Source organism: Cavia porcellus, unplaced genomic scaffold, assembly GCF_034190915.1.
Source record: "Cavia porcellus strain 051 isolate PalLab524CR breed Dunkin Hartley unplaced genomic scaffold, mCavPor4.1 scaffold_9, whole genome shotgun sequence".
In the NCBI taxonomy this organism is placed as follows: Eukaryota; Metazoa; Chordata; class Mammalia; order Rodentia; family Caviidae; genus Cavia; species Cavia porcellus.
This window is the reverse complement of record NW_026947492.1, coordinates 61,196,307-61,218,409: the sequence shown is the minus strand read 5'-3', so window position 1 is coordinate 61,218,409 and position 22,103 is coordinate 61,196,307. Positions and strand designations below refer to the sequence as shown.

At 46.3% G+C, this 22,103-nt stretch overlaps 2 protein-coding genes across 11 annotated transcripts in view; both read right to left on the bottom strand.

Moving 5' to 3' along the window:
• Positions 1–769: 769 nt before the first annotated feature.
• On the bottom strand, positions 770–17,393 carry Ucp3 (uncoupling protein 3). 6 transcript variants are annotated; one of them, XM_013145309.2, is made up of 8 exons: positions 17,186–17,393; positions 8,455–8,656; positions 7,606–7,807; positions 7,176–7,376; positions 6,101–6,202; positions 5,482–5,662; positions 2,657–2,792; positions 770–1,657 (listed from the first exon to the last, which is right to left on the bottom strand). In XM_013145309.2, the coding sequence occupies exons 2-7, from the start codon at positions 8,578–8,580 to the stop codon at positions 2,678–2,680; spliced, it is 927 nt and encodes a 308-aa protein (XP_013000763.1). In that variant the 5' UTR covers positions 8,581–8,656; positions 17,186–17,393; the 3' UTR covers positions 770–1,657; positions 2,657–2,677. The 6 variants fall into 6 exon arrangements, 5 of the variants coding, with proteins under 5 accessions (XP_013000763.1, XP_013000762.1, XP_003463492.1 ...); XR_010049843.1 differs by lacking the exon at positions 5,482–5,662; XM_013145308.2 differs by having other exon boundaries at positions 770–2,792.
• Positions 17,394–21,088: 3,695 nt separating this feature from the next.
• The window catches only part of C2cd3 (C2 domain containing 3 centriole elongation regulator), a 139,080-nt gene continuing 138,065 nt past the window's right edge, over positions 21,089–22,103 (bottom strand). For all 5 annotated transcript variants that reach the window (XM_063256502.1, XM_013145304.3, XM_013145305.3 and 2 more), the window contains one exon: positions 21,089–21,860. In XM_063256502.1, coding sequence (XP_063112572.1) covers positions 21,720–21,860 — 141 coding nt within the window. In that variant the 3' untranslated portion in view covers positions 21,089–21,719. The remainder of the gene's footprint in view (positions 21,861–22,103) is intronic.

The window sequence follows — 22,103 nt, the reverse complement described above, 5'->3', positions numbered from 1 at the left end:
TCTTAAATGGTTTTGCATTGTTTTGATATATTTGATGCTACAGTATATGAAGTTATACTCAAAGATTTCAAGGAAAGAGACAATATGGTAACTACTTTTATGTCAGGATTATCTTGTGGTGAAACACTATTCTGCTTAAATGGTTATGCTTTGATCTGCGCTGTTTTGCTGTTATGCCCTCTTTTATCTCAATTTCCACTTCATTATTTACTTTTTTATTTTTATCCTTTTAATTAAGGGAAAAATAAATAAAAACAGCAGGATATAATATAGTAACCCACTTTGACTTTCCATTATCTTGATTTAAAGTCCTGTATTACTCTCACCATCTTGTTTTTGACTGATGTCCCCCTATTCTGTTTTGCTTGATAGTACCAGGTTTGAAAGTTTAGGCAACAGCTGTGAAGATAATGAGATTCATTATGACGCCCATTCTCATTGACTTTTATCTACTTTTGAAGACCTATAATGTCTCCAATATTTTGGTTTTGTCAGTTTTGTTCCTTACTGTTTTGCTCAATTTTATTATAACTGATGATATAGGCAATTCTATTAGAGATAGCGGGAAGCATTATGGTAACCATTATTGATCAACTTGTATTATGCTTTTACATTATCTATTATGTCCACCCTTTTGATTTGATTGACTCTGTTCTGCTAGGTCACATTTGGTTCTACTCTCTTCCAAAAAAGTAATAAGAACTGTGGGAGCAACAAAACCCAAAATGTGTAATTGTCATTGTACAAAAGAGAGGAAAAGAAAGTGCTCTAAACGATATAACTGCATGTATATTTAAGTGTATAAGATAGAAAATGATATCACTGAGTTTTATTGGATCATTGAACAGAACTGTTTGCAGTCTCACTGTTGGAATTTCCACTTTACAAGCTTTAATTTTGTGACTTGAACAATTATTTCTAAGATGACAATATGTAATCCAATAACGAGTGATTTCCTACAGTTTATTTTTTTCTGTAAATCTGTATAACTTGTACCCTTTCTCTGCTTTTTTTTTCTCCTTAAATAAAACTTAAAAAAGAGAAAAAAAAAGCAGCGCTGATTTATTTTATCCTGGGCCCAGTGACACAGTGCAGTTGGAGTTTGCAAAAGCTGTGTGTCGCTTTGAAACTTTTCTAGCCCTTTTGTAGATATCACAGTTTATGAAGTAAAGGAGTTATGGGCGTGGATCAGGAAATCTGTTCTGTCAGCTTATTTTAGCACCACATCTGTTATTTGTAGAGGGCAACAATGGTTAACATATCAATTAGTTTAGGTTTCCAGGGATTTACAATTCTTTATAGAGGGGAGCATTGGTTAACATATTAATTAGGTCACCCAGAGTGGGGAAAAAAACACATACAGAACAGCACGGAGGCCCTACAAGTACTTTGGTCATATATAAACATAATGAAGCTCTTTTTGCTAGTGTACAGCAGAAATCTGTGTGTCCTGTCAGCTTTAGGGTCTTGTATAATGAAGTCAATCTTGTCAGGCCAAGGAAATAAAATAATTGCTTATTGTAAAATAAAAAAAAGAAATAAAAAATGGATTTGAAAATCAATCAATCGGTAACTCAATCAGTGTAGGCTGCTGGGACCAGCGCAGGCCCAATCCTGACAGATAGGAACTCTGTAGGGAGTAGAGAAAATTCTTCCCCTGCAAGAGAAGGCAGAAGAGTGGCTGTTTTTATTCCCACACTTCAGGGGAGCATTCCTTTATTCATTCACAGTAATTTCCCAAAGATTCTGAGTCCTGCTATTTAGGCTGTCACCAGGCAGCGCCTTTTTTGCTTCAAGCCTCCATCCTTCAAGGTGCCCCACAGTGCACCCAGGGAGCACCACAGCATCCACTGTCACTGTCACTGTCACCACAGTTACCACCCGGCCACTGCATCTTTCCAAAACTTCCTCCCTCCCAGTTCTCTGCCCTGACACAATCCTTTCCCAGGCATAGTCTTCACACTAATATATGTCCACAGTTTTTCTTTCATAAAGTGATTTCATGGCCAGCTTTTCACTTGATCCTCCTGACACGCTAGTGAGGCAGGCAGGGAAGCGATTAGTACCCATTTTACAAGATAGGGGACTGAGGCCGCCCCTTGACCCTCCAGTGTCCTCAGGGAGCATTTGCAAGCCTCAGCCTGGAATGGACCAGCAGGGTTCCTTTGGCACAGGCTCCAGATTTTCTGTTTTGTTCCTTATATTCCTAGAATCCCAGTGGCTGGCTTGTTACCAACAGGCAGCTGCTGGGACGGCTGCAGCCCCGGCTCTTGTATCCGTGATGCTCCTCCAAGCACTTAGTTGGTTTCCAACTGAACTCTGTCCCACAAAGTAGCCTTTCGTGATTGTTTCACATGACTTTCAGGGAAGATGATCTTGCAAACTTCCTTTTTATTCAAATAGATCTGTTTTGGTTTATTTTCTCTTGCCTAAATGTTAGGCACCCATCCCAATGCATTTCACAAATTAATATAATTTATTTCCCATCATGTCAGTGCAAAACAAAGTATTCTTAAGACAAAGCACTGCAGACCAGAATGTTCTTCTGGTTCTATTTTTGAATCAGTAATAATCACGCATTTCTGTAAACATGTGTCTGTGCAGGAGTGGATCCACTGTGTATCTCAGCCTCAGCTGGCCTTAGTAAGGTAATTACCATGTGGTCTTCTCGTCTTGTTCAAAACGGAGATTCCCACAACGTCTGGGCTTTCATCAAGGCCCGTTGCAGCTGCTCATAGGTTACAAACATCATCACATTCCAGCTTCCCAGTCGCAGAAAGGAGGGGGTAAACCTGATGAATAAAACCAGCCACAACATCAGAAGCTGGCTAGCAAATAGATCCTTCCGCTCTCTTCTACACGTATTAGTGCTGAAGGACCAGACCATCAAGCACTTCTTCCTTCCTTCCTTCCTCCCTCCCTCCCTCCCTCCCTCCCTCCATTCCTTCCTTCCTTCCTTCCTTCCTTCCTTCCTTCCTTCCTTCCTTCCTTTTTTTGAGACAGGATCTCACTATGTAGTACTGGCTGGATTTAAACTCAGTATGTAGCCCAGGGTGGCCTTGAACTCATGGTGATCATTCTACCTCAATCCCCCACATGCTGGGATTACAGGTGCGTACCACCACCATGCCTGGTTTATCATGAGCATTTTCTGAGATCCATTCAGTCTTGGTTTTCTCTGCTGAAGGGATTTAGGCAGAAGTTGGCGGCAAGAAAGGAAAAAGTCCTAACACCTTGAGGCTACTGTGTCTGGCAGTTAATTCTCACAGTTCTATATGATAGCTGTAATTTTTGCTGTGTTTCTTTTTTTAGAAACCATGGTCCAGGAGACCAGGAGCTCAACCCAAAGCACACACCTAGCGCATAGCAGCTACGCATTTCCAATGTGAGGTCTGACCTGACTCTGCCCCAGCGGTGGGCTTTCTGGCTTATTCATATCTTGATTTGCCACATCAGAGGAGGCCTCTACTGGGACAGGGAGGAGTGGGGTCACAGTATGAGGGAGACGGAAGGGAACCAAATTTAGCTCAGTCCCAGGGAGCCCACCTGCGTAGTTGCACAGTGAGGAGATAGTCCCCCACCTTGGCTGTGCTTCGAAGACGGGAGGAGGGAGGAGCCGGTCACCTGGCTGCTGCCCTCCTCTCAGGCTCTCTCTCTCTCTCTCTCTGTCTCTCTCTCTCTCTCTCTCTCTCTCTCTGTCTCTCTCTCTCTCTGTCTCTCTCTGTCTCTCTCTGTCTCTCTCTCTGTCTCTCTCTCTCTCTCTCTCTCTCTCTGATGTCCCTCCTGGGCTCTTTGGCCCCTGCCAGACTCACAGTTCCTGATGACTCCTGGCCCTCGTATTCTGTGCCTTTGCCCATGTTGCTCCCTCTGCTTGGACTGTCCCCTACTCACTTCCTTGCCTGACCGCTGCTCTTTTCTCTGCAGGGCTCAGCTCAGGCCCCACAACCATGTAGTGTGGCCTTTCCCGACCCTCGGCAGGGACTGCAGTCCTCTGGCAATTCATGTGAACTCTGGGTTCAAATCCTAGCTTCATCAGTTTCTAACTCTACAAACTTTGCACAAATGACTTCATCTTTCTGAGCTTTGGCTTCCTCATCTTTAAAATGAGGCAGTCTTGCTGTGTAGCCCAGGCTGTCCTCGAACTTGTGGTGATCCTCCCACCTCAGCCTTCCGGCTATCAGCATGTATACGATTGTCATGTGAATTAAACAAGTCGATGTTGGATGGTACACAGCCTAGAACCCAAATTAGTCAAGACTTAATATCTCCCTTACTTATGTGCTGCTGCTCTGTGAGTGAGGGGCAGCTCAAGGCCTGCTGCCCACAAGGGACAGTATAAACTAGCAGCTACTACAGCTGAAGGTGGTAACAAGAGAGACGCTCAGCAGAGCAGTCTGTCCAGGGAAAGACGGTTTTATTATGTCATCTCCAAACTTGAGAACCTACAGTGGCCCTTGTTTGCTTGCTGGATTCACTCTAACGTTGGGTACCAGAAAAATATCTGTCAAAGGCATCAGTGGTGGGAGGTAAGAGGGCGAAGCAATTTTACCAGTGGGATAAAGAGCTACATCTTAGGTGTGATGTCAGATGGTGTGCAGTTGAGCCATGGCACTCTTAATTTTAATTTTTAATCTTAGACAAGTTACTTTTCTGAGGTACAGTCTCTTCCTCAGCCCATGTGGGGCCTACTGGCTGGTTCAGGAGTTGCTGAGATAATTTAAGCAAGATGTTTAGTGCAAGGCCTAGTGCATAGAGACCCAGCCAGCAGGGTGACGGTAAATAACATACATTACTGAGCGCTTGCTTGGTGCTAGTGATCCAGTGAGATGAAAGATAGATGAGCCACCATCTCTCTTTCAGATAGATGGCTCTAAGGAAATTGTACTCTAGCATGGTGAATAATTTAAACCTATAAATACTGTAATACAAGGTTGGAGGTGATAAGCACCATAAAAAGGCTATCAATTGGTATCACCCAAATTGACAGGTGACATTATAGATGTGTTAGGCAGGAGGTGGCATCAGAATACTCTGGCAGGATGGCTAAGATTCAGAGCGTACAGGTGGTGAGGAAAAGGCGTTCCAGGCAGAGAGAACAGCAAATGCGAAGGCATAGAAAACACAGTGTTGGCGTAGTGAGTATGGCACTTCTGCCATGAATGTGGCAATTATTAGTCATGGTAGTAGACTCTGGGAGAGTCTTGGGATTACTAATCACCTTTTTCTCCTCCCCTCCCCAGAGTGTTCGGGGTTAGACCTGTCCTTTTACCTATTCTTAGACTCCTTTTCCTCAGTATGGATCCCCTAACTGTCCAAATCAGGTTTTGTTCAATTTTTTTTAACTTTCATTGTTCTTTACATTTCTTTGTGACATTTGCACTGTTAGCCACTGCATCCCCAGATGGATCAGTGGCAGCTACTCGAGATAAAAACGCCTGAGCTTTCAGGGAGGGAGTGTGGAGGCGGGAGTGGGAGGCTCACCCCTTGTAGAAGGCTGTGGGCCCTTCCTGGGCCACCATCTTCAGCATACAGTGCAGGGGGTTGCGGTACTGGCCTGGGGGTGAGTTCATATACCGAGTCTTTACCACATCCACTGGGGAGGCCACCACTGTAGCACAAAAACCGGCTCCAAAGGCAGAGACAAAGTGGCAGGGGAAGTTGTCTGTGGGCAGGGGAGGGAGGAGCAGATGTCAGGAACTGAGTGGCTTGGGCTCTGCTCCATGTGCATTCATTCCCTGTCTCCATCTCAACTTTGATCCCTTTGTGCATAAGATAGATTGCCCATCTCTCTCATGGTCCCCAGGGCTGAGCTCTTGATAAGTCCCAGAAAACTAGAACAGCAAGTTAGAAGGCTTTCCAGCCTAGCAGCCTCGTTTAGGAAACTGAAATCAGAGGGCAGAGATCTTAACTTGAAGATGTGTTGTGAGAAGTGATGCTGGTCTTGGAACCCAAGGCTCTGGCCTCCAGCCCAGGCCTTTCCACTCATCACAGTCCTGTACTGGGCCCTGCTCCTCTCCCAGCTCCTGCTAAGGCTCAGTTGCCCTTGGGGGGTACACGCCCTGTGCAGGGAGGGCTGCCTCCCTGAATCCTAGGGCCTCACCGGTTAGTAGGCAGGAGTCAAGCAGCTTCTCCTTGATGATGTCATAGGTCACCATCTCAGCACAGTTGACGATGGCATTCCTTGTGATGTTGGGCAAAGTTCCTGTTAGAAGGTGTCAGGGGCTGTTGAATGGAGAAGTGGTTGTCTCTGCTGCAAGGACCCAGCTCCAATTTGGAGGGTGTCGTATTGCACTGCAATGGTTTCAGCCAGGGGAGCCCACCCGAACTGAGAAGTCCTGCTTTACAAAGCAGAGTTAGGCAGGAAAGAGTCCTGTCTCATCTTTTGTCCTAGCGAAGGTGGTAGGGAGGAACCAGGGGTACCCAGCCAGAAAAGGAAGTGATTTCTAGAAAAGGGGAGCCAGGCCCTTGGGGTAGTGACAGAATGTGGTACTGGCAGGTCCTGAGGAGAGTGGCGTCACGGAGGAAGGGAAAGGCTGACGGGTTCCTCCAGCAAGGCAGTGCGGAGTCGGTGCTGTGATGCAGGTGTGTGGCCCTTGTACTTAACAAAGCCCCTGTTTCTTCTGCAAGGATGCAGACATCGCCTAGTGCATATGCAGGAGCGATTCCAGCATCTCTCAAAATGGCTATCATGTAGACACACAGGTGGCACAAAAGTCTTTGCTCCCAGGAAATGCCTCTCCTCACTGTACCCCTTGCATCTGTGCTCCTTTGGTGCCTGTTTTGGTTCTGTGACTGTAGAAGGCTCTTGCCTGCCATCTCCACACACCTAGAGCCCACTGAGCCTGAAGGCCATCTCAGATGTCCCCTTCACTCTGGAGCCAGCATGGTCCTGCCTGTGGTATAGCAGGTGCCTGATGTGTCTTATCTCCTCTGTCATCTGAATGTACCCTGGAATGTAAAGTGTCATATTGATTTCTGTCTTCCTTGCAGCAGCGTGCAGTTGCACATGGTGAAGTGTCAGTAAGTTGGACTGAATCTGCTGCCTTGTGGTGGGTATGTGTGGGTGGGGAGGGGGTGCAGCCTGTGTTTGGGATGTTCTTATGGCAACACTGCAGTACATCACTCTGGGAGCTCCCTCCCTGCTCTGTGCCCTGCCTGAGGTTCCCTGAGCCTACCTTTCCACAGACCCCTGATTCCCTCCTCCTTGGCGATGGTTCTGTAGGCGTCCATAGTCCCACTGTATTTCCTGTCGCTTTCTGGCCCTAGGCGTGTGCTGGCCTGAAATCGGACCTTCACCACATCCGTGGGCTGGGCACATGTTACTGCCATGGCCCCCGTGGTGCAGCCTGCAAGAATCCGGATGGCGATGCTGGCGTCTGGGGAAGGTAAGAGAGCTTGTTCTCCAAGCTGCCCTGTGATTGCCCACACTCTTACCCCACAGAAGGGCCCAGGGGTGTCCCTACCACCACCAGCCTCCTCCTGGATGTTGTAACAGCTCCACACATCCCCATTGTGCCTGAGTCTAGGCTGCTCTAGGGTCCTAACTCACAAGTAAGCTTGCTTCCTCTGCCCCCTGGTGTTGTCCATGGGGTACCAGGCACTCACGGTCTGCTCCCGTGGGGGTGTAGAACTGCTTGACAGAGTCATAGAGGCCGATGCGGATGGAAGCGAAGCTCATCTGGCGGTGCAGCCCAGCCACCAGCCCATTGTAGGGGCTGCGGAGGCCCTCAGTGCGCACCATGGTCAGGATGGTGCCCAGCACGCCGCGGTACTGCACTCGCTGGGCTGCTAGGTTCTCTCCTTGGATCTGGGGAGTGATCACAGTGGTTGAGGAGCTGGGTAGTGGTAGGAAAAGGCTGTGCACCGGGGCCCTGCCTGGTCTGGACCTGCTTGACCGTGCCTTGAGAACAAGCATGTCCATCACATCAGATTGAGGTGGTTTTTTTTTTTTTTTTGGTCTTTTTCCTTTTTTATCGGTACCGGGGATTGAACTCACAACTCTACACCTGCAAGGCAAGCACTTATGCTGCTGAGCTAAATCCCCAGCACCCAGACTGAGGTTTTTGCAGCACTTTACAATTCTCAAAACAACACTGTATATTCTGTGGTGTTTGACCCTCAGGGCAAAGCAGAGATGTGGATGTTTTTCCAATTTTACAAATGGTTAGTGGTTTTCCCACAGTCACACAGTTAAATCCTTACCTGTGTTTCACATTTTATGCTTTACAAAGCAGGGCTAGGCAGTAAAGGCCCTGTGACATCATACCAGGGCATTTAGGTTTTCTTTTGTCCTGGGCGGTGGGGGGGGGGGGGAGGCAAGGAAGCGGGGGAGTGAGTGGTCTCCCCAGGGCTCTGTGTGAGGAAGGGCACATTGGCAGGTGGCCTGGGCATGTGGAGAAAGTGGCCAGGCCCTCCTTTGATGTGAACACTGACCCTTGGCCAAAGGGCACCTACCTGCAAGCGGACCTTGGCTGTGTCCAGAGGAAATGTGAAGAGGTCAGCCACACACGCTGCAGTGCCCGCTCCCAGGAACTTTACGGCTGTGGTGGGAGGGACTTCTGAAGGCTTCAGTCCAACCATGGTCCCGGAAAGATTGGCCAGGCCTTCAGGCCCAGCAAAGTCCAAGGAGAGAGGCTACTTCAGTGTGGGGAGGAGGCTGCAGGAGACAGGCCAGGGGAGGCAGATGGGCCTGTGCTGTCCAGCCCTGTTCCATGTCCAGGCGCCCACAGGACTGGAAGGAACTCCTAAAGCAGACAGCCTAGCTATTTCCACACAAATGCCCTGAGAATTCAGCTTATAAAAATAAGTCACTTTTCCCTCCCGCATATCGTGTAATCCTCACCCTGCTCCCTTCCCACCAGAGACAGGCAGGGCTACTGCTGGTGTCTTCATTGTATAGATGAGACTGAGGCTCAAGCAGGACCAGGTGTGGGTCTGCTACACACACCCCTGTTCTCCAGTGTCCAGCTGCTTCCTGTGATGGGCCATCTGTGAGCCTGGGCCCTTATGGTGCCTCATCAGTCAGATCTTCCTCTCCCAAACAATTGTAAGAATTCCCTCATTACTCAATGAAATTATCATTCATTTGGATCAAGACTTTCTTCCCCCAAGGATGCCTGAACACACCATTTTTATCCATAAAACAAATCATAAAACAACCCTTCTCAGCTGTGGTTTATTTTCTGTGACTGAAGACATCTTTCTTGGTTCCTGGACTCCTGTTCTGTCTGTGGTGCTGGGAGGGAGACAGGGCCTGGGTGCTCTGCAGCTAGCCCTGCTGCTGGCTCTGAGGGAGATGGACTGAAGCTCTTCCCTGGCTTGACACATCCCCCTTCCCGGCCCATCTCAGCTGAAGAGGAGGGAGTGTTGGGGACTGGACTGTGTAAGCGTTAAACTGCTCACCCCAGTGTTCTCTGGCCGTGCTGAGAAAGCTCACATTCAAGCTTCTCAAGACAAGACAAGACCCCATCTGAGGACATTTGGCTGTCACTCCTATTCCAGGGCAATAATTACCAACCTAAAAGATAAGACAATTCTCCCAATTAGCAAGATCTACTGGTTGGAGTGTCTTTGTTGTAACTTCTGAAGGCCCGCTTATTTTCATGTGACTTTTGCCTCAGATGTGACCTCCACTTCCCTGCACCCCCCAATTAGTTAAGAATCCAATAAATACTAATAGTTCAGATGTTGTAGCTTGGCATAACTGACACCATCTTGAGCCTGCATTTAACTAGTGCTCTGAATTTGACCCAGGAGAATGGAAAATTACTCAGAGTATAGTCCCATGAGGAAAGCAGAATGAGCTGCACCCACAGGAGAAAAATTAACCTGCTCAACAAAAGAAGTGGGATACAGGTGTCAACCAAAAATTAATGTAGATTCTAGCTAAATTGTTTCCAACAGGATGTCTTTTTGTGGTTCTCTGTCTAAAAGCTTTGTAATTTTCCAGTTCAGGGTCACTCGGTGAGACTGAAATGCATCCATGCAAGTGGTTGCTGAGCTCAGGTAATTAAATTACAAATTTATCAACTTGGCTGCTTGGATTCCTATATTGTTTATGAACCCACTTCACCAGAGAAGTCTTTGTCCTAGTTCCAAGAAACCTCTGACCTTCCAGGATTCCCACAAACCATTGCATTATCTCATTTAATTAATCTTTCTCTGTAAGCTCATTCACAAGATTGGGAGACTGATCAGCTCCTGAACACTGGCACCCAAACCTAGGAACCTTTTCTTTTACAAAAACTGGGACAAGTAAGGACCACCTTGAGTGAAAAAAAATTGTGAAACTGAGACAGAAGAAGGACTTCCTGGGAAGAATTTTAGAGATGTCTGCGAGGGAATGGAAAGTATTCACTGCCGTGAAAAGCTGTTTTGCATCTGGGCAAAACAGGTCAGCCGAAGAGCAGAGATATAACCAGCTACTCTGAAGCTTATTAAAATACTCAGGGGCTTATGTTGTGACTGAGAATTTATCAAAAATGTTATAAGAGGTAACAAAATATAATCTGTGATTTCCTCAGGCAGACAATTTGGATATAGATAATTGGGAAAGAACTGGAAAAATCTTAAATGGGCACTTGACAGAGGAAAAATTATTTCCCCTGAAGTCTTTTCAACTTGGAACTTAATTACATCTCTTTAAAAAATGCTATAAGATGCTGCCAAACATATCCCCTGGTTCCTGCAGGTAGGAACTTTGGGATAGAGTGAGAGAAAATTTTAAAAGGCCCCATACTGACCAGGGGAAGATAAGGGGAAAAGCAGAGAGACTTCCTTGGCCTGCACTTGTAGTGTTTGTAGAGGCTGACATAGCACCCCCAAGGCAGCCATGTGGCCACTGCCAGCATTGGCAATGACAAAGGTGATTGTGGCATAACACAGACTATGTCTGGCCTGGATCCGAAGAGCCACAGCACAACAAGCAGGAGCGACTAACTGGTGCATGAGAAGCATGGATGGGTGGAAAGGCTAGTCACGTGCAGTGGTGCAGGGCACTGAGGGGCAGGCTGTTGCCCTGGGATCTGTGCCCATGGCAGGATGGAGCCCAGGGCTGTGTCCTGGCCCAGCAAGTGGGGCTGTGGGGAGCCATATAACAGAAAAGCAGTGTAAAGGATTGTGTCAACTTGAGGAGTCTAGAAGCTTAACTAAATAATTCAGCAGTTCTGTTTCCTGGGGCTTAGAGGACATGCCCTTACTACTCTAGGATGTCATTCATTGTGTCAACTTGAGAGGTTTAGAAGTTTAACTAATAGATCAGCAGGGAGCCTGGGTCCTCACTTTCTAAACATGCTGAGCCTGTGTAAGAGTAGGGCACAGATAGTGTGAGTGCCACACCCACCCGAGGGTGGGTAGCCTGCATACAATATAAGGGAGGAAAAGAAGTTTGTTCCTCCCCTTTCTGTGCTCTTGTTGCTTTTGCCGTCTTCTGCTACTTGGAACCATTGCCTATTACATGTCACCCTGCCTTAAACCAGCTGATTGGGGCTGGGGATTTAGCTCAGCGGCATAAGCGCCTGCCTTGCAAGCAGGGAGTCGTGAGTTCAATCCCCGGTACTGACAAAAAGACAAAAAAAAAAAAAAAAAAAAAAAAAAAGAACCATGTCATTACAGACTGGAACCTCCACAAACTATGAGCTAAATATACCTTTCCTTTCTTAACTTTTGGTGTTGGGTATTTTGTCCCAGCGATGAGAGAAAAGTAGCTAACACAAGTGGCTTCTCTTCTCTGCATTAGCTGGCCACTCTGGGTGTGGTGATGTGTGCCTTTAGTCCTAGCTACGCAGAAGGTAATCCACAGTTTCATTCACAAACAGCCAAAATTACTGTGTTTCAAAAGGCTTTTAAAAATATAAATAATACTGAATTCATTAAAAAAGGTCCAACAACCCCTAAGACATATACACAAAATCAGGCCCTTAAAGTGGTCAGGACCACAAAAAAGTCTTAAAAATTATCTATAAGCTTGTCAGGATACAAAAACCAGATCTTATAAAAACTAAATGTTAAGTCTTACAGGGAAAGCTCCCACAAACACTTTTAGAAGACAAGAGCTGTGTAAGTGAAAAAGGTGTAGAGGTGACTGAGCCAGAGGCCAAATGAAAGAAAAAGGGCATGGAGTGGCCAAAATAAGATACAAGCAATGTTGATTATAGGTGAAAAGTTTCATTATTTCTCATTCTTTTTTTTGTGCCAATATTGTATACTCTGATCTTTCTAATTCTTATGAGATCTGTTATTGATCTACAAAAAAGTTCTGATTAGCCTAATTATAATTAAAAAGTTAAAAATTATAAAAGAATTATTATAATTGAATTTGGCCAACTACATCTTTGTGCACTCAATTTTATAAACAAATTGTCTTATGTGTATTTCTCTGTCTGTACTATAATTACGGCTGTTTTTCTTCTTTTTCTTCTTTTTGCCTTTTTAGATTTTTGAAACATTTGTCTATAGTTTAAGTTGGCTTATACATAAATGGCATTAAAATTAAAGACATGCTTCCACCCAGGTAGCCCACCGAGCAAAATGACGTTAGGATTGGTTTTACAAATGTAATACGTATTGCTGTCTGTATACAATAATTTGGGGAGTCTTTCATTAGTCAAAAATAATGTTAATTATTATGGTTTCATTCTCATAGGTCATCAACATTTTGTTAAAATAATTAAATAGAGATTCCTTAGCATTAGGAAAACTGTTGGCCAGGACTCCCCTTGATGAATAAAGTAGCAGTCGCCTGGAAATGTCTTATTACAGCTTTCGTTCACTAAAGAGACCTCAGCGATCTCTATAGCTGTATGGGAGACATCCAATAAATGTTAATATATTATTATGATATGTGTACTTTAGTCATTGTTAAAAGGTTAAGTTTTCTATAAATAAAACAATAAGATTTTCTCATTAAAAGATGCTTTTGGTACAAAACTAAATTAAGAGGCAAAGATTTTCATATAGCTTTGACATTCATTTTTGTTAATTTTGTTATACACAAATTTTGTTATATACAAGGCTTCTGAGTATATAGATCTTCTAATATATAAACCAGGATTATTTATGGAGATAATTTTTTTCTTTAAGAAAAAGTATCTGCCTTTCTTTTGTGCTTCAGCTACTTGTGATAAGAGATATATGTCAAATCAACATGAGGTTACAGTCAAATAATAGCCTTAAAAAAATTACTATCTCTCTCCCTCTCTCACTGTCTCTCTCTCTCTCTCCATATATATATATATATATATATGAATATTTAAGTGTATTCCAAAAATAATGTCATCATGATTGTCATGCTGAAATACTATGTGTGGCTTTTGATCTCAAGTTTTCTTTGTAAAACTATGTAATTTTTGTCTGTTAACATTCTACAGAGATTCAACTACTAAAACAACTATGGTTGGTAAGGTATAACAGTCTTATGGTTACACTTTGTATTTCAAGGTACTTGGTATACAGATAAAATTATAATGAGCTTAGTACCCTACTACAATACTAATGCCATTGATCTTTTCTTCCAAGTGTTCAACTGAAGGTTAGAGTTCAGAACTAGAAAGGTAACTAGACTAAGGGGACAGCCAGTATTTTGATCCTGGCTCTCCAACATCACCAAGGACCAGGACATGAGAGAACTTTTTCTATGAGATCCTAAAATCTTGGTGAATCACTCAACCTCCTGAGCAGGGAGATTACTGGACCCTAGAGGACAGAACTCAACAAGTGCATAGTGTGCCAAAGAAGAATCATTTGGAGAAAAAAGTTTCTTAAAATTTCACTGGAAACATCATGGTCAAGCAAGGCCATACCCATCCTGATGACTGACACTGACATAGGAGCTAAGAGGCTCTGTAGATGGTTCCAAAGTAATGCCTGAGGAGACTCAGCTGACCTTAATAGACAACAAGAAGTTAATTTTAGTTAACACAGGTATCACCTTTTTTTTTTTTTTTTTTGGTACTGTAAATCAAACTCAGGACCTTGCACTTGCCAGGTAGGTACTTGTGCCACTGAGCTGGCCCAACACAGGTCTCACGTTAACTTGGTCTTGAACACCCAGCAGAAAAGTATAAATAAAAGATGTACAAAAACAAAGTTAAGTTAATAAGGTGCTCTAATCACTAACTCATTCTGGCAGTTTTCAATTGTACAGTATGTGATTTTATTTGATCCTTCTCATTATGGGTTTGCATTTAAAGTTTTATTTTTTTAAGCTTTTAAAATTAAGGTATAAACTGGGTGTGGTTGTGCATGCCTGTAATCCCAGCACTATGGAGGCTGAGGCAGAAGGATCGCCAAGAGTTCCAGGCCAGTCTGGGCTACACAGTGAGTTGTAGGTCAGCCTAAACTACATAGCGAGACCCTGTATCAAAAAAAAAATTTTTTTAAGGTGTAACTTACAATGAATACGTGAATTTTTAAAAAATTTTATTTAAAGAAAAATAAAACAGTAAAAGGGTACAACAGAATTAAAAAAAAACAGTGAGAAATCACTAGTTAATAGATTACATATTGTCATCTTAGACAATGAATGCGTGAATTTTAAAGGGCACTCAGCTATAAAAGGAATTATACACTGACTTTGGAATGTGAGAGACAGTAAAGGAAGAGGAGATTTTCCAACTGGAGACTTAATCTAGCATCCAAGCTATACAAGGGAGGTCATGTCACTTCTGTTTAAAAAAAATACCAAAGCCACTACCAAAAGCAAAAGGCAGACAGGGACTGGGGTCACAGAACCCCAAACCTGTTGTGTGATGTTCCCAGTACTCCAGATGAAGTGGTAGTTGTGGCTACTCAGTCTTTCCTTTTATTGAGACATTTACAGCCCTTTGAAACTACTAAATGATGTGCCAAACTCTCCTAAGGGGACTTGTTGTCAAGCACAGAGCCGTGGCCTGGTGAGAAAGGCAGGGTGAGTGTCTGCTCTACTTGGCAGATGGAATTAACGGACCAAGTATGGCTGAGAGCTGTGCAGGTGGCTACAGTCAGGCTTCCGCCTCTCCTGGGCTTGTCTCTCAGTCCATATCCTTGCTTGCCTGAGTTGCTCCCCGAGAGAAGCCCAGGAAGAATCAGGCTCTTTAGGAGCATGGTGGAGAGGCCTCAGAGCTGGCTCAGCTGAAGTGATGATATTGCAAGGATGCTGGAGAAATGTCTTCCACCTGCTCCCTCCCCACCCTGCCCTTTGGCCCACAGAGACCAGCCAACCTGGGCTTCTTCCCAGCAAGGAGGCCCTGGCTCCAGTCTGGGACTGGAATGCACCGAGAGCAGCTGACTCTGATGGCACTGTGGTGGCATCTCTCCTCCAAGCCTGACATTTCCCCTGCCCTTTCCTGGAGCTTTGAGATGAGGTGGGATGTGGGGTGCTTGGGCACCATGAACCCCACACTCTGATTCAAGGGTTGGAGAGGTGCTTTGGGGCCTGTGTCCTGTAGTGTCTCTTGCTGGTCTCTTCATCAAAACCTTTGAGGACCACTCAAGTGCTAATACATTAGGTGTTTTTATTTTACTTTTGAGTTATACACTAGGGCCCAGAGAGGCAAAGTGACTTGCCTGGAACACACAGTGAGAAGTGAGATTCCTAGAAGAAGGTGTAACTCTGGGACATTCTTTGTTGTAAGTCACCGGAAGTAAAATTTTTGGGTCAGCCAGGCCCTGCAGGGGCCCCCTTCACTGTTTTGCCTATTTCTGAGCCTGGCCTGTGTCCCTGGGGAACCTTTTGTACCCTGGCCAAAGGGTGGAACTCTCAGCCAGGGCTACCCTTTGCCGTTTACTATGTTCCCAGCTTCCTTTGACCCAAACCTTCTTATAGAAGTGGCTTATTATTTGTAAGTTTCCTCCCTAGATGGGGAGCCCCCAAAGTAGGATCTATTTATGCTGCTTTCTTGAAGCCCACTACAGGGCAGGCATTTAGAGAGGCCAGGGAGGACCAGCTGAACAAAGAGCCTCAATTGCTGAAGTGAGGATATGGGACGTGAGACCAGTAACGAACCCAGGATCTTTGGTAGAAGAATTTGAGTGCCAAGGTTAGACTTGGTCTGTTGGAGAATGGCAAGTGGTAGGCACTTTTCAGGGAAGGGAATGTGACACAGTCAGCCCTGTGTTCACAGCATGCTGGAGCAGGTGTGGAGGATGGGCTGAAAGGGAGAGATGGAAGGGTGTTGCTGGAAGGTGCTAGCAAAAGCCCCGAAGCCTAACTTGGTCAAGAGAAGCAGCTGAGGTAAAGTCAGAGCAGTCCTGAGCCACTCACCAGAAACACAACGGAGGAGCACAGACTCAGGTCAAAACCCACACTGGGCCCAGGGAGGAGGCTATCATAAGAGGCACGGGCAGGCTCCTCGACCTCTTGGACTGTTACTTGAAGAACCCTGGCAACAAGCAGACCTTTGCCACTGACTGGAGAGGAAGCTGAGAGCAGAATCCTTATCCCTGCAGCTCTGCAGGGCATCTGAAGGTGAGATGTCCCAGACCCTGAGTTTGAGGGCCAGAGCAGGCAGGCAGCTGAAATGATGGAACCGAGACCGGTGCCCAGGTCTGTCAGACAACCAGGGCCCATTCTACTGTCCTGAGTCTCAACCTCAAGGAGAACTCAGGATCCCTTGAGTTGCTTATTTACAGAGCAAATCTGTCCTACATATCCTGAGTCACATCTTGGGTGGGGCCCAGGAATCTGCATTAGAAACAAATTCTTCATGGTTTCTCTGAGCAAAAGTTGCAGGCCTCCATTCTGAGACATCCATCCATGTTGTCTTTCTAACCCCAACCCCACCCTCCCTGAAAAGGCCTCAACAGCATCTTCAGTGAGGAACCCTGAAGATTCTGAGCCAAAGGAAGAAGTCACTTCATATTTGTGCCCACCAGAGGCAGCCAGCTGGGCAAATGAGTCCTGGGTGAGTGACACAGGTGTGGCATTCAAGTCCCTCACCAGAGTTACAGTTTCCTCATTTTGACAAGGTGGGGGCTGGGCTCTAGCTCTCAGGTCTCTCAGCTGTGGCTAGTCCCTGACGGCTCCTGGCTACCTCTGGGAGCCTTCATGAAAGGGAGAACAGGGCCGGGATATAGCTCAGCAGCTCAGCAGCACAAGCCTCTGCCTGGCAAGCACAAGGTCCTGAGTTTGATTCTTCATAAGGGGGGGGGGGGAGGAAGAGAGAAAGACAGAGTGTTGGCGGGGGGAGGGAAGGGGAAGGAGTCTTACCTGGGAGTCCAGCCAGGGCATGCAGCAAAGATCTATGGCTCCTTAGGGTCCATCTCAGGGGCGACACAAAGATCTATGGCTCCTTAGGGTCCACCTCAGGGGCAGCGCAAAGATCTATGGCCCTTCCTTGCCATAGATCCTTCACAGTTGTGTCTGCTGCCTCTGGCCTGGCACTGTCTTATATGCCAGTTGACCTGAAACCTAATCCTATAGAAGCTTCTTGACAGTCTGATCACTTGATGAGAAAGGCAGGCTAGTGAGGGCAGTAACTTCCAAATCTGGTTCAGCTCCCTTGACTTTAAAAGGAATCCTTTTTTTTTTCCCTTTGGGTACCAGGGACTGAACTCATGATCTTGGGCTTGCCAAGGCTCTTAAGCTACTGAGCTAAATCCCAGGCCCGCTCCCTTGACTTTAATAGTGTTTCTTCTAGCAGCTAAAGTAGGGCTACTTCAGTGTCAGAGGTGTATGGGGGAGGATGTGTGTGTGTGGACCCTTCACCTTTGACATCCCCCATGATAGAATGGGCAGGCTGTTCTCTTAATAACAACAATTGGTGCCTACTATGTGGAAGATAAATTTAATTTTGTTGGTAACAAGGACTGAACCCAGGTCTTCACAGATGATAGGCAGGCACTCTGCTACTGAGCTATACCCCAGCCCTACGCTAGGTATTTTATAAATATTACTTCTATTTTTTTAAACATATCTATGAAGTCCTATTAGGATTCTAAGATAACAGATTTATTAAGATATAACTTACCTGATAAAACATTTTCTTTTTCCTTCTGAGACTGGGTCTCACTATGGCTTTGAACTTACTATCTAACCCAAGCCTCCCAGGTGCTGGGATTACAGGCATGTGCCATCCTGCCTGGTTTTACTTACTTATTTTAGGTACACAATTTAAATGATTTTAGTTTACTCAGAGTTGTACAACTGTTTCCACAATCTGTTTTACATTTCCCTCACTCTTCAAAAAAAAAAAAAAACAAAAAAAAAAAACTCCATACATCTTAGCAGTCATTTCCCTCCCCCCTCCCCAGCCCCAGGCAACTAGTAATCTGCTTTCTGACCCTAGATTTGTGCATCCTGGACATTTCATGTAAGCAGAATCATACAAGAAGAGCTTTATAGTGACTGAATTCTTTCACTTGGTACAGGGTGTAAGGTACGGTACAAAGTGCGGCAGAGACCACTCATCAGGCTTTTGTGAAAGCAGCAAGGCGTAAGGTTTAACACCAGGGTGCAGGCAGACAGGCAGAAGGCAAAAGGGCCATCTGTAGGGAACAAAGAGAAGTAGGCCTTTTTCATGGGAATTTAGAGAAGGCGCGGGATATTAGGTGGGAAGATGTTAAACATCCATGCTCAGAGTTCTCTGGCTGTCTTGCACCTCAGTGGGCAAAGTCCTTGGGTGTTAAGTGTAAACTTTTGTTTCTAGAGGTCTAGAAATCTGCAAGATTCCTTACCCTATTTTATCTCTTTTACATCATCCTGGGGACAGCCTCGGTGCTGAGCTGAGTCTCTGCTGAGAACAATGTCTCTGCTGGTGAACAGCTTGGGTGCGGGGAGAATTGTGCCTGATTTGAGCCTTACATGGGGTGGTGTTTTCAGAGCTCATCTGTGATGTAGTACTTATCAGTATTTCACTTTTTATGGTGGCGGATCCTTTTTAAATATTTATATACAGATGAGAAAACTGAATCTCAGAGAGGACAGTGACTTACCAAGGTTGCATAGGTAGTTCACGGCAGCGTCTGAACTCAGTCTGTAAGCTCTGATATATTTGGGGGTTTATCAGCTGTGCTGTTCTCTATAGTGCATCACTTGGAGGCTTCAGCATGAACATGCAGGGGCCAAGGGTGGGAAGGGTCCCCTGCAACTACTGCAGATGCCACAGGCACTGAGAGGTGGGCTGGGCGCAGCTGAACTTGGGATCCAGCTCATGTGGTGGGGGAGGGGAGCCAGGGAGGACTGGAGGGGAAGAGCAGGGGGGGGGGAGGGAGGAGTTAGCTGGGTATGGCACAGAAGAAGGCAGCAGCCATTCTGGACTGGGGTGCAGGGCCAAGGGCACAGGCTGGTGGTGGGCTGGACCTGTCCTCATGCCTGGACCAGCTCTGGCCTCAAGAGCAGAATAGGCAGTTGCAGTAGTGGTAAAGGGAAGTGGCTTCTAGGGCTTCTGAGATCGGAAGGCTCAGAAAGAAGGTTCTAGGATCCACCTGGAAATAGTAGCTTAGAGGTGGGGGATTTGCAGAGGCTCCATGAAGGAGGGATACAAGTAGGAACCAAACCAGGGGGGCAGCAGGCCCCAGAGAAACCCAGGCAGAGGGAGCTTAGGTGGCCTGCCTGAGAGCTTCCTGAGGGCAGGTCTGTCTTCCTTGGCTCTGCCGCCAGAGCCCAGCCCCTGCTAGCAGCCCCAAAGTTGGCTGCTGTGGGCTGGCGTGCAGCCAGGCTTCAAGTGACCAGAAACACTCATTTTCACGCCCCTGCAGATGATGTGTCCAAAAGGAAGTCAGGGAGCATTGGTTAGTTCTGGAGGTGGGGACAAACACACCCTAACTCACTTCCAGACTTGGCAAGTCCCATCACCTAAGAGCTACCACTGGGGGATTCTGCTTCCTTCCAAGGGTGAGATACTGGTTAGTGTAGGCCCTGAGCTGCAGAGCCAAGGGTGTCTCTGCGCCATCAGAGGCTGCCCTCAGCCTGGGGTAGGAGCAGCCATGTCCTCTTGTGGCCTTATCCTCACTTGGCCCCATATGTTATTTACAGAAGTAGGATCTGGAAAGAATGATCTTTGCCTGAGGGTACTCTTGTACTCCAAGAGAAGGGGAGCCCCAGCTTCTTCCTCAGGGCTCTTACACCCACACAAACCCAGCATGCTGCAGGGGAGTGGGCAGGACTGACATTTCCTATGCTTCCTTCCTGTGCCAAGTGTGGGTGAAGCGCTTTCAGAGACGTCTCATTTGATTTTCAACCCTAGGAAGCCGGACTTCTTACAGTGCCTGAGCTTCACTGATGAGGCCAGAGATCCAGACAGGCTGGTGTCTCTTTTCTTTCCCAGCAGCACATGGCCCAGGGAGCCCTCCTGCTTCTCGGTGTAGCTGCCAAAGGCTGACCCAATTCTGGGCCCAACCTAAGAGCTGCCTCTTCTAAGAAGCCCTTACAATCTGCTGCAGCCCTCCCCTGCTCTGGACTGTACCCGTTCCATTCCCCAAATTCAGAGCACTTAACTGGCTGTGCCCTATCCTGGACGCTGAACCTTGTGACATGTTTAGGGATGTCTTGTGTTATGATTAATTTCCTAGCAACACAAACAGAGGCAGAACACTTAACTTGGTTGAGATTCAGTTCAACCATGAAAGAAGTATCTTAGGTCTAGCTCATGGAGTTGTTTTGAGGACTGAGTCAAACAGTGTGTGTAGGGGTGGAAAGCAGAATTCTCCATGGCAGATTCCTTCCAGCCTCGTCCAGCCACGCTGCATACTCCGCCCATCTGTGTGTCTTCTGTGTCCTCCCACAGGCCTTGTCTGTGGGAGTTGCTCAAGTGGCTGTGGTCTTGAAAGAACTACTCAGCCTGGCTTATCTACAAGTGGTGCTTGGAGGGAACTGTTCTAGAAGATTCTGCTTTCCTGACAGATTGTAAGATCGAGCAAATGAAAATAAATATAGAAAAAAGAAAAGTACTAGTAGTAAAGGAAATACGAATATGTCTTTAATCTGGACCAATCTGATATTATGGTATTTAAGAGCTCTCAGAAGTCTCATGGTGATCCTGGTCCTGTTCTAGATGAACTGTTCTGGGGTCTGAGTGGTTGCTGACCTTTATCTCTGCAGTGTGAGCATGAACAAACCCCAGCACCCCCATTACTGTGGCTACCCTAGAAAACACTTAAATTTGAACACAAATACAAATACCAACAGGATTTTATTCAAAGGCAGAAACAAAGACCATCAAAGCTGGGTAAAAACAATAAGTTAAGAGCATGGTTAGAATTTCAGACAATCAAATAGACAGTTTAAAGAGGTGATTTCCCCCTTTTCTCCTACTGATTAATTCAACACAACATAAAAGAGTTCCTATCTAGAAAATACCCTTATTCCCAAGCAAATGAAATGGAGACAGCGCTAAGCTTTCCTTGACTATGGAAGATACATACAACCTACAACCTGCCTGTGACCCTGGTCAGGCTCCAACCTTTAAGGCAAAGGTGGCAGGCAGAACGTGGGCTCAGGTGAGCAGCTGGCTGTGCTGAGGACACTGGGAAGAGTTTCTCTGCTGAAAAATGGCTGCTTGGTCCCCTAGAAAGGCTGGCTACTCGGAATCCTCTGCCTCATCGCAGTAGGGAGAGCTGAAGCGCTGGCAGGAGGAAGATTCCTCCCGTATGTGCTGACAGGGCCTCGGAATACATGGACTAGGTGGCTGCTGGTGGTTCCAGGCTGTGACAGCTCAAAGGGAAGTGAACCTGGTGCCTCCTGCAAGCCAGATGGCTGAGGAAGGGTGGCTAGGTGACCCCTTCCCTCAGCTCCTCAGGCTGTATCAGTCTGTTTTGGGGAACTGAGAAGCAAATATCCGAGCGATCCTGCGAGTTTCTTCCTCAGACAGGTTGGGAGGGAGTGAGTGAGGTCTGGGGCGACAAGGCCTCCGGGAGAAGGCTCCGCTGGTGGCTTCACTCTTGTCCTGGAGGAGAAGAAGCCAGACAGGTTAGTGCTGAGAATATGGCTCATGTTTTGGCCCTTTGGCTAACACAGATGCAGAGCCACCTGGTTCACAAAGCACTGCATACACCATCATCTTGTCAAACCCTCACCTCAGCTTCATGGGCTGGGCACATCATTTTCCCAACATTGTAGAGGGAGAATCCCCAGGTCAGGTGGAATAACCTCAAGGTCCTGAGTGGCACAGCTAAGATGGGAACTCTGG

Coding starts and splice junctions, on each gene's coding strand:
- Ucp3 (XM_013145308.2), bottom strand. CDS start 8,580: ATGGTTGGACTGAAGCCTTCAGAAGTCCCTCCCACCACAGCCGTAAAG. Junction 7,808..8,454: donor CAGCCAAGGTCCGCTTGCAG/GTAGGTGCCCTT, acceptor ATCACTCCCCAG/ATCCAAGGAGAGAACCTAGC. Junction 2,793..5,481: donor CCCACAGCCTTCTACAAGGG/GTGAGCCTCCCA, acceptor TTTATTCATCAG/GTTTACCCCCTCCTTTCTGC.